Below are 20,415 nucleotides of genomic sequence, written 5' to 3'. Positions count from 1 at the left end.
ATATGGGCTAATCTTACTGGAGTTAGATGATATCTCAAAGTAGTTTTGATTTTCATTTCTCTGATGATTAAGGATGATGAGCATTTTTTCATATGTCTGTAGGCTGTGCACCTGTCTTCTTCAGAGAAGTTTCTCTTCAAGTCCTCTGGCCACCCTGAGATGGGACCACTTGTTCTTTTCTTGTTAATACTCAATACTTTAAAGATGTTACTCCACTTTCTTGCATACATGTGTCTAATAAGAAATATGCTGTCACCTTAACTTTGTTCCTCTATAACATGTGTTTTTTAACTGGCTACTGTTAAGATTTTCTCTTATCACTGGTTGTCACCAAAATGATGTGCTTTCATGTGGTTTTTTTCATGTTCCATATACTTGTTGTTTATTGAGCATCAGATTTATAGGTTTATGAGATTTATCAAATTTAGAAATTATCTGGACATTATTTGTTCAAATATTTTTTGTCTCCTCCCTCTCTCTCCTCTGTTTTGGAGATTTAGATTACACCTATATTAAACTATTTGGAGCTGTCCCACAGCTTTCTGTTCAATTTTTTGAAATTCCCTTTTCTGTCTTTCATTTTAGATAGTATCTATTGCTATAATTTTATGAGCATTCATCTTTTCTTTTGTCTAGATTTGTCTAATTGCCATTAACCTCTTCTAGTGTACTTTTTAATCTCACACATTATAGTTTTCATCTCTAGAGGTCCAATTTGAACTTTTTCTTGTATCTTCTATGTCTCTAACTTTTTGAAAATGTAGAGTATAGTTATAATAACAGTTTTTATGTCTTTTTCTGTTCATTCTAATATCTTCATAGTTCTAGATCAAGTTGAATTGATTTTATTTTCTCATTATAAGTTGTATTTTTCTGCCTATTGGCATTGCTAGTAGTCCTTGATTAGATGCCTGACATTGTTGTCTATTACTTCCCTGAATGCCTGATTTTTTTTTTTTGTTTCTATATATTATTAAACTTCACTCTTAGATGAGCTACATAAAAATAGTATGATCCTTTTGGTGTTGCTTTTAAAATATGCTAAGTGGGACTGAACAGTGTTTAGTCTAGGACTAATTATTCTCCATAACTAAAGCAGAACCCTTCTGTGTCCTCTATCCAATGCTCTGTGAATCTTGAAGTTTTCTAGTCTGGCTAGAAAGAAGGCACTATCCCTAGTTCTTTGTAAGTGCCAAATACTGTTAGATATCCTCTTTTAGAGTGACTCTCTCCTCAAGTAGTTTCTACATACTCGTGCATCAGTCAGTATATAGCCCCTTTCTACAGAGTTGTAACCAATCAAATGTATTTATAAATTGTTCATACATTTGTCACATGCTCCTTAATATAGTTCATTGGGTGTGGCTCCCAAATAAGACAGCCTTATGACAAGCTATCACATGTTCCTGAGATAAAAACAGTCACACTGGAATTTTGAACCTTAACTGCTGTTCTGAACTAAAAATATAAAACTAATCATTATACATGTAGAATATGCCCAAAAGGTATGCTAAATTACTTCATATTGACTTTATCCTTTTCAATTCAAAGTCAAACAAAAAAGGAATCTTTCTAGGACCAATTTTAAGCACCCAGTTGAATGAAAACAAAAGATTTTCAAATGACCGAAGTTCATTATTTAAAACATTTGCTTTAAAGACATGGTTCTCTACTTTTAGTGGCATCCCAGTCTCCTTCCACAGGAAGAAATGATATTTTTCATAAAGGAAACATGAAAAAAAGCTCATGAAAATTAGTTCATGAAAATTTCATGTGACGCATAAGCCAAATATGTCTGTATATATTCTTGTTACATATGAAAATAAATTTTAAGATTTCTGCTTTTACTTGCATAATCCTGGAACATAATATATACCAATAATGCCTTATCGAATGAGTTAACAAGTTTTAATGAAAAGTTCCTATCAAAAAAAATAAGTAAAGAAAAACAAGAAAAGTTCCTATCACTTTAATTTTGGTCAGGTTTTAAGATATACATTGGTTATTATAGACATGTTGAAAAATCATGGGTTTACCTAAGAATAAAACTCAATTCTTGGCCACTATTTAAAGGTCTGGGTTATTTCTAAGTACCAAATATGATTCATGACTACAACAAAATAACTTTTATTATTCAAACTACAATATTGATCTGTATTTTATTTTTAGTTCTCCTTTAATCTGAGCTTCTGATATTTGAAAAAACTATATATAATCTAAGTGTTTACTGAAACCAGTTCATTAGAACATAAAACAACTCTTTTGCGATGCAATTTGGCCATTTCAAGGTACCAAAATCTGAAACACATTTAGGGCCACATGGAATACACAATGGGGCCAAAATACTGAAATTTTCTTTCAAGCTCATGGATGTGGGCTACAAATTATCCAACAACTGTTTTCAGGCAGGTGAATTCATGTACTTTCACAGAAAGCATAGTTAATGCAATATAACTTCTGCTCAATAATCTGTATTTTAAAAGAAAAAAAGCATTTTACATCTGGGAAAAGTGAAAACTCAACTCTGAGATGAGAATAGTAGAATTTAGCCTGTTTGTTTAGGAAATATGCCACGAGCATACAACAGGAAGCGTATATATAGGCACATTAGAGTCACCACAAAATTTTAAATTGCTTCTTTGAAACGGATCATCAGAAGAAATGGCCCGGTTTCTAATTTTGTGTCCACTTACTAAACAGTCATTCATAACCCTCATCTATCTCCAGATGGCACTTCAGATGTGAAGTGAATGGCAGCATCAGAGATGGGTTTAACCCTTGGACTTTACCTAACCAAGATCAGTCCTGAAGTATCTCGGGAAGGACGAAAATTTCTTTTCTCACCAAGATGCCCTGCTTTGAATACTGCCATCGTTCAATTAACTCTTATTTCCTATGCCAAATTTAAGATCATAAAACTGCTGGGAAAATTCTAAAGACCATCCAGCACACGCTGTCAGTTTTACTTATCCTATCACATGCACCTAAATGTGTCCACTCTTTGAATATGGGATAGGGAGAGAGACTCAAGAGAATAAGAATTTATGATACCCCTATTACTAGCAAAGAAAAATCAAATCAAGCCACAAGGAAACCAGAAGCTGGTTAACTACAGATTTGTCATTCAGGTCAAACAAAATCAAAGAAAGGTTTTAGCCAAGATGCATAATTTCATCTCTCTGGTATTAAAGCTATGGGTATAAATTCTATTCCCATTTTATTCCAATGAGTTGGGTACAAGCGGAGGAGATGAGGCATATTCCAAGCATCATCAGTCCTTTTAGCCCAGTAAATCATGTCTTCACTGAGTTCTCACACCCTTAAAAGACATCACAAATCTATAATGAATAAATTTTTAGAATTCCACTGCCTTTTTCCTTGAATTTTCCCAAGAAGAAGAGGGAAGGGAACAGGTCAGCCTCTGTTTATGTCAAGAGAAACTCATTTTTTTCCAAGAAGGAGCTCCTCTACTGAAACAATCTGTATCATCAAATTTGAAGACACCCTTCCAATGCCATCCTACTTAAAACAATAGAATTTGAATGAGGCTGCTTCTGTGTTCTTACATTTTAAGGTAAATTAAATACATAACTGAAGAAGTTATGTTTAAAGAAATAAGTTTAAAGATATTGCCTTTAAATACAGGAATTCCAGTTCTATAGTGCCTTAAGACGGTACCATATGTCTCTATGATAAGTGACAGAGAACCCAGCTTAGTATTTTAGAAATAAGATCACAATATTGTCTTTTTCCTTTTATTACAATGGGCATATCCCCAGCACTTTTTCATGTTATATAATAGTTGCTCCCCACAAATTGATTGAAAGAATGAACTGGATATTTTAAAGATTATGTTATAGTTTTGCCTCTTTTATCTTCCTATACTTAAGTGCTTTTATGTTGGCAGATTTTGCCTGTGACATGGAAATAAATGGGAAGTGACAAATTAAAACAAGTAACATGAATAAAAACTAGTAGGGTCACCGTCTTCTGCATAAAAACAAAGTAATGAAAGGGCACTCTGAATAAAGCCACAGGTGAGCCCAGGGCAACACAACGGGTGTGACTCAGAGACTGGGGTTCTGATGTCTCCGTAAACCAACACCCCCACATGGGGACAGGAAACTCTGTAAGACCAAAGCTGGCCCATCCACCAGAACTTTTCACATACTCAGGCTCAGCCTTAGTAATCTGGGAAACATCAGTAAAAGACACTGTGAGCCCAAATTCTCAAAGGACAAAGCACTTTCTTCACACAGGTAGGAAACACTGGAGAATCTGCAACTCTGTTTTCCCTCGTTCTTACTTACCCTTTGCATTGCACCTTAAACATCAAACCCCAGACCCTCCTAAGTCTGGACTGTGTGCACCTTACATTGCAGTCCCTGGGAACTTCTTTATCCCAGAAGTCAGCAAAATATACCATGATGTCTATTGCTTTAAACCCTGTGTGTGCCATCAGTGACATGCCCATCTTATTCAACCTGATGCCAGCTCCACATAATAGTGTCAATGGAGGAGGGAAGGGAATGAAAAGAAGAAAAATAGGAAGAAGGGGAATAGCCTGGTTAATAGACATTAGAGTATCGCTTCCCTCCATAAGAGCATTTATACCTGTAATAACTTCACAGAGAAAGAAAAGCCCACTTATTAAGAACAGAGACCTCCCGAGACTGCCATTTACCCATCCTGTGCACATCTGCACGCTACAAGCCAGGGGCAACAGCCAGGTGGGACCTGCAGAGTGTTTTGCATCAGCCCACAAAACATTTAGGAAAAAGCCCTCCTGAGTGTTCTTAAAAATAAGTTTCTTCAAGCTGGTCATAAACATTGTCAATAAGGCCTGCCCTTCTCTACACACAAGGCAGGCAGCACCAGTTGTTTAGCCCTGGGAGTTCTCCTTACACAACTTTTTCTTTTAACTCCTTAGCTCCCGGCGTCAAACTTTCCTAAGTCTCCTAATATCAATAGGAATCATAAGCAAAACTACAAACATAATGAAGAAGACCGTCAGAAGGGGACCAAGGAAGCCAAAAAAAGCAAGGATCAGGTGTAAGCAGTTTGCCAAGGACTATTCAGATATGTAGTTACGCCTATAAATTTTTTAATTAAATTTAAAAAATATTTTCCAGGATAAAAGCCGGAATATAGTCAGAGAATAATGAGAATCCTGGGTACGAATTTTCTCTTCTACTACTGACCAAAATAGCAAAGAGGCTTCATAATTGTTTGAGCTTCGAGAAGTTATCTGTTCAGCACCTGGTGACTACGGCCAGTGGAGAATGCATGTAAAGAATATAGGTTTTCAATGTTACCACATTAGATTGTATTGAAAAAAGAAAATCAGCACATTGTACCCCACATATGCATGAATGTATCCATGATCTATGTGCATTTGACTTAATAAAAAAAATATAGGTTTTTGCTTTCTTCCCAAAGAAAATTATGGAGGCATCTATTTCCTATTTCTGCATGTTCCTCGCTGATGAAGAAAAGGTTACATCAAGCATTTTTTCTAAAGAGCTAAAGATAACAACAGTGGCATGCTCACTGCAGGTAAAAGGCAAAAATTATACTTTTAAGCCACTATTCACACGTTTGTGCCCAAACCTTCTGTGGCTGGAATCGACGCAACAGACCTGAATCTCTGAATTTTGGACTATATACTGAAGGCGGTAGTCACAGTTTATTGTTATAATTCCCCCCCCACTCCACTTCTAAGAATAAATATTAATTTAAAACTATGAAATGTCTATGGATCCATGCAGGTATTATATAGCATACAGACCACATGTACACTGGAGGGGGGGCTTGGTGGTTAACACATCTCCCAAATCCATCTGGCATATTCCCCTACCCCACCATTTCATTGCTCTTCCGTGCAAGTGACCATGAACAGTAGATCTAAATTTGGCACATGTCAAGGTCAAGTGATGCAGCAAACAGAATCTGACCTCAAACAATATGCCTTTGTCCATTCACCCATCCACATAAATGTGCACACACGCTGCACTCTGCTTGTTGCAAGTTCATAAATCTTCATCCCAGAACATTACTCGCTTCTTCATCAAATGCTTGCGGAAAAGACATCTGGATGTATGTGCTCCTCCCCCTCCATCGCCCCGCACCCCTAGCCCCTCAACACACATGCACAGCTGTAAGAGTAAGGAGAGTACGTTTTTTTTAAATCCACTGGTTTGTGTAGGCACAGAGTCTGAAGCAGCTCAAAAATGGACATCAAGTAAAAAAAAAAAAAATACCAGTTTTCAAAAGTCTGTAATTATGTATTTACACAAATTACATAATCCCGTATGTATTTACATACAATTACAGATTATCAAGTAAATAACACAATGTTGTAGTGTTAATGAGATGAAGTAGAATGAAAACACCATAAGGAAGCCATTTGTTTATCTACAGAACAGGAGCTGGCAGGGCAGGTTCCCCAACACTGACCTGGCGTGTCCTTCAGCACTGCTGGGGGACATTCGCGTGACAGATGGGAAGGTAGTTCAGTCCATGCTCGTAAGTCTTTGACCATGGTACAAGTATTGGCACCAACGAGATAGTGGTTTGGCTATCTAAGCATCTGTTTGTGAACCTGGAACCACCCATTCCACAGCGGCTCAGGGCTGCCATCCAACAGGCTTTGGGTCTCAGAGGACAAGAACTGGATGCAAACCCATGAGCTGGGGATGACTCTCACTATACTGCCCAACACACAATGCCCACCAGTAACCCTGAGCCATCTACTCTCCCAGCACGCCTATTTACATAAATTGCATAAGTCAATATTTATTTATTTACAGACATTACAGTTTATTGTATCAATTGCCAAAAGCATATAACATTTTGCTTTGCTTTTTTTATTTAAAAAAAAAAAGTACCAAAACAAAATAACTCCCAAAGTAGACATTAAAGTGGCATTTTCTAGGAATGCATGGAGATTTTATTCTTCTTCACATATTTTTTTTCTTTCTTTTAGGCTGATAATCCAGGGTCTCCTGCTACTTTAAGATTACTTTTGGCTGTCTTCTCAAATCAATCTCTTCAGTGCTAAATATTATACCTATGACATCCTAGAAACCTGATTCTTCTCTGTGGTCAAATGTTTGATGTTTTTCAGCCAAAAAAATTAAATGCCGTTTAGAAAAACTAAAGCCTGCATATGTGCACATTTTAGCAGCAGCAAAGGATTAAATAATAAATTAAGGATACTACTTCTTGGAATTAAATGCAGTTTCTGTTTAGAAAGTTAAAAAAAAAAAGGAAAAGAAAGTAAATGAAAAGAGGACAATCGGACCTTTATCATAAATCAACTATTTTACATTGCTTCTGTCCCCTGCCCCAAGAATATTTCTTAATTCCAAATATTAGACTTAGTTTTTCCTTAATGCACATCAGCAGGAGGGCAGTGCCACATACTCCAACTTGGACCATCAGAAGGCAATAATATATTTTCACGACAATGAGTCATGCACTTATAGCTCATAACAGTTTTAACTCACCAGTGACAAACTTTTATTTTTCATAGAGAATGTGCATCAGAGCAAAACAAAGTTGGAATATTAAATTTTAAAATTAGTTACATAAATCCCAACACATTTTTTAACTGTCACTTTCAATTTCCCAACATAACTGGCTAAAAAGTATTATATGTAGATAAGAATTTGTTACAAATTCCTTTTTCTTAAATATTGCTTTAAGAATTTGGCTCTTTTCTCCTTAATATATAGTAAGAAATAGTTTCCCTTGCCCAAGGGCAAGTTCCAAAATTATTGCTACTCAAGAAATATGTATTCTTATGCTTTTCGGCATAAAAGGTTATAAAAGCCCTGTAAAAGATATTCTATATAGTAACCTCCCCTCTAAAAAAATTGAGCGCTTGTGAAGACCATTTTAAAAAACAAAACACAGTCAATAAGTATTATACTTTCCCCCCTCATAGTCATTATTGATAAAGATTTATTAGTTTCAGTTTGCAAGTTTTACTTGAAGGAGGCTATACCGTGTAATTATGACAATTCACACCAAAAGCCATTTTTTCTAAAAGGTGTTACAATGACCTCCTATGGTTCTTGTATAATTTCATATTTGATAGCCAAGTGCACAAATAAAAAGTTTACAAGTATGATCCTGTTAATCTGATTCTTGTATCTCTTAAAAAAAATAGTCTGTGCTATGTAAGCTTTTTTTCCTTTTTTTAAGAATTCTAAGTCAGTACAATGTTTGATATTAGTCCTATTGTTCTGGAGATCAGCTAAAATAAAAGCATAGTTATTGTTTAGCTTTGGTATATTCTGCAGTAGATTTAAACAAGTAAGACAAATACCAACCCTCATACTTTCCAACTGTGAAATTACAATGATGGAGTCACTTATGAGAGAGGAAATATTACAGACACAGAATAAAAGTTTGAGACCCAGTTTATCTTTAATCCTCTGGGATAAGCTATGAAACAAGCAGTCTGAAGAGTGAATACTCAGTGTCATGAGCAATGTGCATAAGTTTACAATAATATGGGCACAAAATAGATTGTCGCCGTTAGTACATTAGGGTCATTAGAATTTCTCATATCCATGCACCATTATACCTACTTGCATGAATTTACCACAGGTTCATAGCAGACTTTGCCATTTAATGCTTACAGAGCCTAAAGCTTCCAAAATGCCTATCTGGCCTGTACATATTTCATTAAAAATAAACTCTATATAATAAATAAATATATAAAATAAATAAAATGTTGCCTTTGGAATTTCTATAAATAAATTTAACTTTTTTTTTTTTTTTTTTTTTTTACTAAGAGGTCTTTGCTTTAAGGTCACTGGGATGATACCAGTGAGAATTAACTGAAAACGTCTTTTAAGTAAAACTGCACTCTCCATGCCTTTGAAAATGCAGCGTACCCTTGCGCAGGCCACCAGCCAGAATCCTGATGAGTCGAAGTATGGCAGCTGTGCTGATATAGGATGAAGGACAACTGATCAAAAATGTAAAAGCGTGTCTATTTCCCAGCATGCATCAGGCCGTCGTCCTCTTTGCTCAGCTTCTCTCACCTTCCCCTGCTACTTACTCACCCACGCACACACTCTCACACCCCTCTCGCACAGTCTCTCTCTCCTCTCCTTTCACGATGAATCAAGCAAGTAGCCCTCGGCAGCCCTCCAGGAGGACCAGCCTTTAAGTGCAGAACAAAATCAGCATATTTCCATCCAAGCCTCCATCATACATTATGCATGCGACAAAGTTTGGCAACAGTGGAGCTGATGTGATGACACAGCTAATCAATAAGAACCCACCGCATGAAACCTTTATAGTGGTTACTTTTTTAAGGGCTCAAGTGAAGAAAATTGTCTTTGTCAACTTTGGCTTAGAATATCCTTATATAGTTCAGGTACTTTGTCGGGGTCCACTGGTCTAGGTAAAAAATGTGTGAATTTCTGGTGCCGTTTAGTCCTGGTCCCTTCTCTTGGAGTCCCGTCTTTATTTAATGCAACATAGTATCGTCTTCCAGTGTCCACGTGCTTGTACAGGTTCGATGAGTACGTGTTATACCAGTTTTCTTCGAACTGTTCTCTGAATACACACTCTTGGGTTAGTTTGTCCTGTTTAAGGGGAAAAAAAGCAAATAAATATCTTGCAAACTTCCATTTTAATGCATTTTGCAAAAACTACTGAGCTATAAAATATAACAACATTCTAATTTCTTATTCCCAATGACTAAAGTGTAAAGAGACTAAGTGCCTCTAGGTTAAACCCTTCCACATGCCAATTATTTGAACACGTCAACCACAGAAGACAACTAATGTGATGAGTGTTCCCACTTTCTGTTCCCACAAAAGTTATATGGTGACCAAGCTGGGAGGGAGGAACTTTGCCTGTTTAAAGGCTCAGATACCTGCTTATCTTTAATACAGGTATATATGCTTTATAAGGTACTTGCTATGGAGACCAATGTTAGCAACATTACTCATGGTATATTTTTGCCCCTTTTAGCAGGGGCATTTATTTATTACTCTCCAAGAGATGCAGATTTCTGAGCCCTAACCCTTTAAAATTCCAATCCAGAAATTTCCAATAACTCTGATGCAGATAATCGCCATTTTGCATATCAAAATGCAATGTTTTTATCATGACTGACTGAGTCTTCCTGACTACAAAGTACAAACAGTTTAGCTCTCCCATTTCCTTGAATTTAGAGAAGGGAAGAAACTTCCACCTAAAAATGCCATATTCACAGGTACACTGGTCCAAGAGGAAAACTGTAGTTCCTCTACTCCCAGACTAAAAAGATTCCACATCTTCGCAGACATACAGACTACACCTCCCCTCCACCTGAGTTCCCACTGAACCCTGCAACCACTCCCACAGCCACATTACTCATGGGCAGTGATGACCAGAAGTGAAGGAGACATCACAACCACACCCAGGAGCACACTCCAGGCAGAAGCTAGACTGCCCAAGTTGCGGCCTAGAGAAATAAGGAAACAGGATTCATTGGCCTTTTTGCTCTTCTCATCACTCAGCTGAAACTTCGAAAATCAATTCCTTATTGATTTTCCACCTGGGTGGTACTTTTTTTTTTTGGAGACAGAGTCTCACTCAGTCGCCCTGGGGTTGAAGGCCATGGTGACCTAACTCACAGCACCCTGAAACTCTTGGGCTCAAGTGATTTTCTTGCCTCAGCCTCCTGAGTAGCTGCAACCACAGATGCCTGCCACAACTCCTGACTATTTTTAGAGCTGGGGTCTCACTCTTGCTCAGTCTGGTGTCCAATCCCTGAGGTCAAGCAATCCACCCACCTCAGCCTCCCAGACTGCTGGGATGACAGGTGTGAGCTGCTGCACCCAGCCTAGATGGTACTTTTAAGTAGTAAATTCTCAACCTTCAGAATGAGAAAAGATATTCAAATGTTACAAATCTGACAAAGGGCTAATAATTAGGATCTACAGAGAAATCAAAATCATCAATAAGAAAAGAGTAAACAACCCCATTTATCACTGGGCAAGAGATATGAATAGAACCTTCTCCCAAGAAGACAGATGAATGGCCAAAAAACGCATGAAAAAATGCTCATCATCCCTAATCATCAGATAAATGCAAATCACAACCACTTAGAGGTATCACCTAATCCCAGTAAGAATAGCCCACATCACAAAATCCCAAAGGTGCAGATACTGGTGTGGATGCAGAGAAAAGGGAATGCTTCTACCCTGCTAGTAGGATTGGAAACTAATTCAGCCTCTATGGAAAGAAGTATGGAGGATCCTCAAAGATCTAAAAGTAGACTTTCCATTTGATCCTACAATCTCTTTACTAGGTATCTACGCAGAAGGAAAAAAATCATTTTACCCTAAGGACATTTGTACTAGAATGTTGACTGGTTGATTACAGATCAATTCACAATCACTAGGATGTAGAAACAACACAAATGCCCATCAACTCATAAATCAGTAAATTAACAATGGTATATGTATCCCATGGAATACTATGCAGCCATAAAGAAAGATGGAGACTTAACATTTTTTGTATTCACCTGATGCATTTAGAGAACATCCTCCTAAGTATCACAAGAGTGTAAAGCAAGTATCTCATGTACTCAATACTAATATGAAACCAGAAGATGAATAATTACACACCCACAGAAGAGAAAAACAGTTAAATTCAAGAAGGGGGGGAAGGCAGGGAGAGAGACTGAGCTCTCACCTAACAGGGCACAATGTAGGGATATACAGCATACCTCCTTGATGAAGGGCTCAACTACAACTTGGACTTTACCTAACAAATGCAAACAATGTAACCTGTTTGTACCCTTATATTAATGTGAAAAAAATTTAAATAAACATTAAAATGACTTAAGATAGTTCCTTTTATCATGACAGACTTAGTCTTCCTGAATACACAGTAAAAACAAATATTTTGGCTCTCCCATTTCCTTGAATTTAGATAAGGGAAGAGACTCCCAACTAAAAATGCCATATTCTCAGATTCACAGGTCCCATGAGGAAAAATGTATCTATTCCTCCATCCCCAGACTAAAAAGATGTACTTCCATGGCTTCTTAGACACACAGATTACATTTCCCCTCCACCTGAGCTCTACAAAAGCCACCGTGAACCTCTTAGCCTCTTGGAACTTTACATAAATAAGAACACAAATAAGCAAATGCAAATAAGAGCATTTTAACAATCTTTCATTTCTACCATTCATACCCAAAGGACAAAGAGCAAACTTTATATGTGGCCAAAATACAGATGTCCTTTTTACAGATGCCCTTTATAGCCAAGAACACGATTTAATACACTGAATGTATAGATATTAGTTAAGTAGAATCCATCCTCTCCAGCTGCTTGCGGACGAAGCGCAGAGAGCAAAGGAGAAGATAAAGGGAGAGGATTTGATAACATCAGTCAACGGTCCAGTGTGAGGCTGTCTTCTCTAGGTCCCTTCCCCAACCCAAAGGCTTACAACATATTCAGTAGCTCAGGAGGGCTTGCACTTCCCAACAGGTGCTCTGCCAAGCATTCAGAAACACTGAAGAGGTTTTTAGCAAAATATTCTCTCATTGGACAAATTTTTGCTAAAGGGATTGAAATGAGGAAAAGCAGTAAAAAAAGAAAAAAGAAAAAGAAAAACCCACAACATGTTAAGCAAGGACAAAAATGATGGAAAAACTTTAGACTGCTAATGCTGAGTTTATAGGGGCAAAATGAATCACAGAAAGCAAGCTCCACCCATAACTGGACTACTCCCATCTGGGGGTGGCCAGAGCAGCTCTCCTCTGAGGGATGGGGTGCATTGTGGACAGGCACCCCTGCTTCCCCCTCTGCATCTGAGGGTCATTCTTCTGAGGTCACACAACCACCTCCTGCACTGGGGAGATTAAATGGGAGTCATTTTCCTCTCATCTCTATTAAAACTGATGAAATTTTTAAAGTGTGTTAAAGACATTAGCGGCTATTTTAGTCCTCACTGCCATTTGCATAATAAATAGTCTCCTTACAGGCAAGATTGTTCCTGGCTAAAAATAGCTGGTTTCAGTTTGCTGTAATTAAGTAAATTTTCTAAACCAAATATATGCATTTATCTTTTCATTAATAAAATGGGCCAAAGTATGGGATTGGATCCCAAGCGTTTGGGTCTACAAAGGACAGGAAAAACTAATTCAAGTCAAGCTTTGCTTTCCCCAGCAGGGTCTCACATCACCTGACAGACCCTATGAAATTAATCTGTATTTTTAACAAGTCGAATACTTCCTCCTCCTTTGGAGCTGTGACTTGGGCGTGCATTTGTATTTCCTTTGCACACATAGCAGAGACTTATAGCACAATAACCTTTCTGGGATCAGAAATAGCGACTCAGAATCCTCAGCAAAAGACAGCACGCTTATACGACAGAACAGAGCTGGCTTTGGAGTCAGAAGCCTACTTGCATCACAGTCCCCTTCCCCCAGCTGAAGGACAACTATTTCACCTCTCCAAGTCTTGGTAGCCTCATCTTTAAAACAGGTTATTAACACATAGTTAAGTATCTTGAGACAGGGTGGTGACAAAGCAGCAACCAGAGAACAGTGCTAAGCACAGAGGAAGCCGTCAGTAAACGGTGGTGATGCTGACATCATGGTTAAATACGCAGGACAGCAAGGCCTAGACGTGAAGTGGTTTGCCCGGGTCTGCACCACGGGGATCTTGTTATTACAGAAAGAAGCACTAGAGCAAGTTTCCAGAAGGCCTACTGGAGCTGCCAGACTGCTGGAGCAGAAAGTCCTCCCCTTTTCATTTTTCAGTGACTACGCAGTGCGATTCCTACCATCCTCTCATGCCGTCTCCCCAGGGGCAGGCACTGGGAGGATAAAGGGCTACAGTTCGCAAGGCAGCCTCAGAAATCCAGTACAGTGACTCTACGAGAGACATCCTTGCCTCTTCACTTCAAAATACGTTTTTCCAAAAATGTTATTCACTTTGCAGGAGGAATGAATGGAGGGAGAAGGAAAACAGAAAGCATGAACAAAATTATACAGTACAGAGGTATCAGCATCTGAACGGAACACTGACTTGTTTTCAGTGATTAAGAGAAAACTGTCATTAGGCTTTGATTAAGAATATGACAAACTGCTTTTTAAAAAGTGACTAAGCTGAGAAATTGAACTGGCCTTTTCACTGCTTAGTTAACACTGCTCCCTCTCCTTGACAGGCCTTGAGAACATTGCTCACACACAAGTAACTTTCAAGCCTACCCAGAAAATAAAGCAAATTATTGGGCGGCGCCTGTGGCTCAAAGGGGTAGGGCGCCGGCACCATGTGCCGGTGGTGGCGGGTTCAAACCCAGCCCCAGCCAAAAACTGCAAAAAATAAATAAATAAATAAAGCAAATTATTCGATTTAAAACAGTACAATCTATAGTGGACATTTTTCATGATGGTTAAGGGTCTAACTGCCCTATACACAGGAGAGTCACATAACTTCAGTTAACAAGTTAAATGAGACTGTGCAAGGTGGGCATCACACTGCAAAACCATGTCAGCTCCTGTAATTACACCAGTTTGGCCCATTGATAAACATGAATACCTTACAAATTAAAATTATCATTAAAAGTTAAAGACCATGTTACTTTTCTAAACCATAGATATGCTTTTAAATTTTTTCCTCTTATTTGGGATTATGCCAGTCTTTTTGTTTTAGAAAGAGTAGCAAGATTTACAAAATTAATCTCTTTATGATCACACTTCAGTACTTCATGATAAAACACTTCACTACAGTGAGGATGTTCATATTATTTATTTCTACTCCAAAATTTTCCAAATTAAAAATAACTAAATGAATACAAATTGGGACAGCAAAAAGAAAAAAATACTAACCTGTATTCTTACATATGTTGGTAGGGGGTGGAGGGAAGGAGTGTCTGCCTTCAAATAAATTATATACACTCTAGAATTATAGAACTCAGATGTTTTAAAACTCACCACATGTTTCCAATGCAGACAGTTTATAGAGTATTCCACTATAAAGTGATCAATTCTTGTTTTATTGTATTTCCATGTTTTAATTTTTTTTTAGATTATTTAACTGTAGCTGTTTATGGCATACCTATCTTTGAACTATTGAATTATATCACTAGGCTTGGGTGGAGAATGTGGATTTAATTCAAACATCTACTAAAGCCCATGCTTTGGAACAAAATCTGGTGAATGTTAGCAACTATGGAAACCTTTTCATTTTATATCATCAAATTCAGAGCAGTGGGAAAAACTGAAATTAAAACTTCAAAACTTTTACCAATCTTATTAAAACCAAAGTATGAGATAATAATGTGAAAATTATAGTGCAGCCCAGAGAATGCTTAGGAATGTTATAAGACATAAACTTATATAGACACTATTTTAAAATATTAGACAATCTGAAAACGTGTAACCCACATGGGCATGATTATGGCCAATTCGTATCTATGCCCATTTAAAAAAGAAATCAGAGTTGTTTCAAAATTCAAGACTCAGTAGTAGTTCTCATTGAAAACATATAGACTTATGTCATGCTGTTATTTTAAAACATAATTTCCATATTAACACACATATGGTGTAGCTTTAACCACACTACCCAAGTGGTTGCATTTATTTAAGTCAAGGGTTGCTTAAACTACTTGCTACTACATTATAAACTACTACAACATGTAAATTCATGACTATACATTGCCTTAACTCTAGAGTTCCCAAACATTTCATAAGTTAATGACTTTGATGTAACCATTCATTCTCATATCTACTGTTTATTACAGTCATGGTATTTAAACCTCCCTTGACCACAATTACTCGTACACATGTACTCTTCCTCATTAATAATCTGGCAGTAAAACCTTAATGGGGGTTGTTGCAAGGATCAGGGTGATTAAATATAATGACTAAAGGACCATTAATAAGAAGCCAGGTCTTTTAACTCTTCTCTCCTGGGAGAAGTCCCCAACTAGATAGAAAGCAACAGGCAGGGACAGAATAGGCAGAAGGGCACTATTTCTTATTTTATTAGGAGCTCCAGTCCAGACCTAACCCCCTTAGGCCCTCAGTAATATACCTCACCTTAAGCCTCATTTTTCAGAACCTCTTTAAATTCTCTACTATCCCAGATGGGATTGCTTTTATATTCACCTTCCTCACCATCAAAATTGCCACTGAAATTGTGGGGACAATTGGATCAGTTGTGTCTGGTCAATGTAAAAAAAAAAAAAAAAAAATGAAGGATGTGAGTAAGCAATTTTTTATTTTGTCTCATTAAAATATGGAGAATTCTCAAATTCTCTCCATTCCTCCCTAAGGAGGAAAAAAAAAACGGAAGGAAGAAACCTTCTCCTCAGAAGCTGCTTGCTTTAGTATTTGGGGACTCAAAGTCCCAATCTGAGTCTAGGTGTACACACACATACACACGCGCACAATACACACACCTTCCATGCTCCACACTCTCTAGCCATGTGGCACCCAATATGCTGCCAAGGACAGAACCTGCCAGATTTACAGAGGACAAAGCAGACAACTGAGAGGGTCTTCCTCACAAGCGGCCTATAAAAATGGATATTTCTTTAGCATATCATGTTATCTGATAAACTTTCAATACATTTTCAGAAATGTGCTCCCACGGGAAAAAGAAAGTCCTGCTCAAAGGAAAACAGAATTCAGATTTGAAAAGTTCGATATTCACTTTAAGTAATATTTTTGCTTATGTTAAATGTAGCCAATATATATTTAATTCTTCCATAAATAAATCTAGAGGGAAAATCCATCAAATTTCTTTTAGAATGTTAGAGCACCACGTTGAAAAAAACTCACGTTAACACTTCTTCCCATGTAGACTATGATCTGATATGCGTATTCAGTGACCACTTGAAATGAGCATCAGAGACGTACAAAAGCTGTAAATACTTCAAATTAAATATTGCATGCCCTTGAGGGACTGGATCAACAGACGGTGGAGAAATAGCAAGCTAACAGACTGAGAGGTGAAATTAAGGAAATAAGGATTCAGGAAGGACAATGTACAGAGATAATTGGATCTAACTATTATTTTTCCCTGATCATCACTGGAGATATTGAAGGGGGAAGGATCAAAAAAGAAACACACACCATAGCCTTCCTGTGACAGACAAGCTGGCTTAAACTCAGCACAGGGCGTGTAGAAATAAGAGAAATCAAAGGTTAATAAATAGGATAACATTATAAACCCAAAGATAAATTTTGATGAACTAAAAGCTGCACAGAATTTCCTTAGGAAGAGCATGACAACCTTCCAGAAACACACACACACATCGTGGTAACTGTGGGTAGGGTAACATTCCTGGGCCCCCATTTCCTTTTCTGTAAAATGAGGAGATTGGACTAAGAGATGTCTAATGTCCCTTTGAGATTCAGATTCTAGTGAGCTCGTCTTGGAAACATCAAAACGTAGACAGCAAGGTTATCCACGGTAACCCTGAAAGGACACTGAACAGGAAATGACAACGAAACTGCAATGCAGGTGGAAAACAGGGAAAGAACCCAAATAAAATGTGCTGTGTCAGGTGCCCACTGCAGGGGGGAGCGGGCAGCAGCTCGGAAACGTGAACTGAATTTATGCTTCCAGAAACAGTCAAGAGAATGCAGTTGCTATTTCAAGGAGGAAAGAAGGGCAGGGAAGAAGACAGCCACTTCGGCAGCAGGGCCCTTCCCTTCTCCTCCTTGGGAGGCCGCCTGATGATGCGCTTGAGGACGTTACTGCTTCCTGCATTTGGGCGCCTGCCACGTCCTCTTCCCAACATTGGCTGGCCTCTGTAAACATGGCTCTGCCTGACCAATAAACCCTGCTTCGCAAAATACCCAAAGAGAACTTACGGGAAATAAAAACCAAATCTGGTCAGAAAATAGAAAGTTAGAAATAGCATATAGCTCTCAAATCTATGGGGAAGGTCGGACAGGTGCACCAGGCAGAGAAAATGCACCACCACAGAAAGAAGAGCAGGATCCCCTAGTCGTTATTTGGTATTTCCACCTGGCTGCTCAATCTCTCACCACCCACAGTGGTGCCTGCACTCCCCATTCTTACCCGACACCCACCAAGAAATACTAAGTAAGACTGCAAAAAGGGATGAGGCTTGCCTCCAGCACCCTCACCTGCTCCTGGGTCCTCAACTCCTGGAACCCCCAAACTCACGTCAGCCCAGGTTCTCTGTGACCCAATCCTGCCAGCCTCACTTCATAAAATAGAAATGGCCCCTCCTGTCCTCAATACTCGCATGACTCGCAGGGAGCCTTTCTCTGCCAGTTTTCATCAAGGCTAAGATAATCATTTGCTCATCCTATTCCTCCAGGACACCAAATGTATATGCTGACATGGCCTTGCTAAAAGTGGTGCCACACCCTGAGAAACAGACTCTAATGGTACGCAGGCATTTTCAGCACTGTGACAGACTGTGCATTGACTAAGATAATAATAACCACAAAGTAAATAAAATCCTGGATAAAAGAAAATTCTTTAAGTGGATAAAATAATAATGAGCTGCATATTAGAAAAGCGTCAATAAAATTAATCTTGATAAATAAGGTTTTACCATGGGCATTTTAAAGTAAAATTCAATTGATGCCGAGCTTTGATCTGAAGAAAAGTTTGTATCTATTTTCAGATGCTGTGTCATGAGTCTTAATTTCAGAATTCAAATTTGCAAGAAACGCAATGTGGGTATGTCTTCCACATAGTCAGGACGACTGGAGGTCACACACAAACAGCACTTTCATCACCGTCCCACTTGTCCATGAAGAACACAGAATGGGGCGCATGCTGCATGTCCCTCTGAGCCAGATATGGGTCACTTTGTAGTAGTGACCAGCTTCTCTAATCCTTCTACAGTAGTGACCAGCTGTAGTGATCAGCTTCGCTAATCCTCATAGCAATCTGAGGTAGCTACCATTATTCTGTTTTATAGCCACAGCTCAGAAAGATTGAGAAGGTTGCCAAGGCTACAGAGCTAGGAAATGGTCGAGAAGGGATGCCAAGCTGAGTACTTCCACTATTCCACGCTTTATCTCCAAGTTCAAACTGTCCAGGCTGCAAGGACAGCCCAGACACTTCCATCAATGCATAGCAAATTAAAACCAGCTTGAAAGAGAAAGGAAAAAAATACAAGCAAAATCAACAGAACTAGGAGAACAGTATCTGAAACACAGTAATTCATAAGGAATATGAAAGAAAAGGAAAAAAGGAAGGGAAGGGAGAGAGGAGGGAGGAAAGAAGAAAGGAAGGGAAGAAGATGGCAGAAGAATAGAAAGAAACCTGAAGCTGAGCGTGGACTGCAGATTGTGTGAGACATATGACACAACATGAGAGATAAACAGGCAAAATAACTCAGTGTTACAGCAAAGCCGTCACACTATGCACCACCGCGAGGTGTGTGTCTTTGGTGTGACCTTGGCAAGTTCGTTCTTATCAATAGAATACTGCCTTGAGCTTTGGGCACTTCTTTACAAAGGAGAAGCAAACTCCAAAGGAGATTTTAATAAAGAAATACAAAAAAAAAAAAATCAAGAAGGAATCGACTTACATCAGAATTTTAAGTATTCATAGAAAGCACGAAAGAAGACAGCTCTGAGCATGTCTCTCCCACTTAACGCCATAACCTTTTAATGCTCAGGGGGAAGCCCTCTGCAGCAGGGGTGTCAGGAATGAAGACATTTTTCTCAGCCAGTTGTCACTATGCCACAGAGGAACACCAGGCTATCAGGTTGACAAATGCGGTTTCTGTACAAATTCAAGTCATTCCCTGGCAGAGGGAAGGCAGGAGGAATGGGGTGGCCAGGCCACTCCTGGTGCTGTCCCCAGGGCAGAGGCTCCCACTTCACTCCCGTAGGGCCAACGTTCTTGTGAGGACTAAGGTCACCTCCCAGACCAGGGCACAGAACAACATAGTGGCAACAGGCTGAGTGGTTGATGATGCTGATGGGGGGGACCCTCCACATGTCACAAGCCTCTGACAAAAGCTGTGATGAATAAAAGCTGAGCAGGATGGAGGAAAGACAGCAGAATCGAGACACATCTAACAGCCACCAGGCAGCAAAGTTGCCTTCTAAACCCAAAGGCCATTTCCTTTACTGAGAACACCTACCTACCTGTTTGTCTTCATCTCCTCTGTGAACAATCCTGACATTCCCTCCTTCCCTCCTGCAAGCTCTCCCTTTTTTTATACATAATTCTACAATAACATTTATCAACTCAAGTTATGACTCTGGGTTTACATGTCTGGCTTCCCTTCAGGAAGTTGCAAATTCTTTCTGAATCAGTTCTAAGATCATCACAAGAGGAAGTACTTTGTATTTGTAGGTACATTGGTTCTTGCTATTAGAAATGATTCTATAAACTTTCCTAGAATACTGATCCATTGCTCCTAGGGGGAAATACAGGGTTA

At 38.6% G+C, this 20,415-nt stretch overlaps 1 protein-coding gene across 1 annotated transcript in view; it reads right to left on the bottom strand.

Moving 5' to 3' along the window:
• Positions 1-9,074: 9,074 nt before the first annotated feature.
• The window catches only part of FGF9 (fibroblast growth factor 9), a 32,144-nt gene continuing 20,803 nt past the window's right edge, over positions 9,075-20,415 (bottom strand). The window contains exon 3 of the mRNA XM_003796707.3: positions 9,075-9,605. Coding sequence (XP_003796755.1) covers positions 9,360-9,605 — 246 coding nt within the window. The 3' untranslated portion in view covers positions 9,075-9,359. The remainder of the gene's footprint in view (positions 9,606-20,415) is intronic.

The sequence above is a fragment of the Otolemur garnettii genome, unplaced genomic scaffold, assembly GCF_000181295.1.
Source record: "Otolemur garnettii isolate 467f Iridium unplaced genomic scaffold, OtoGar3 scaffold00106, whole genome shotgun sequence".
Taxonomy (NCBI): Eukaryota; Metazoa; Chordata; class Mammalia; order Primates; family Galagidae; genus Otolemur; species Otolemur garnettii.
This window is presented reverse-complemented; position numbering and strand designations above follow the sequence as displayed.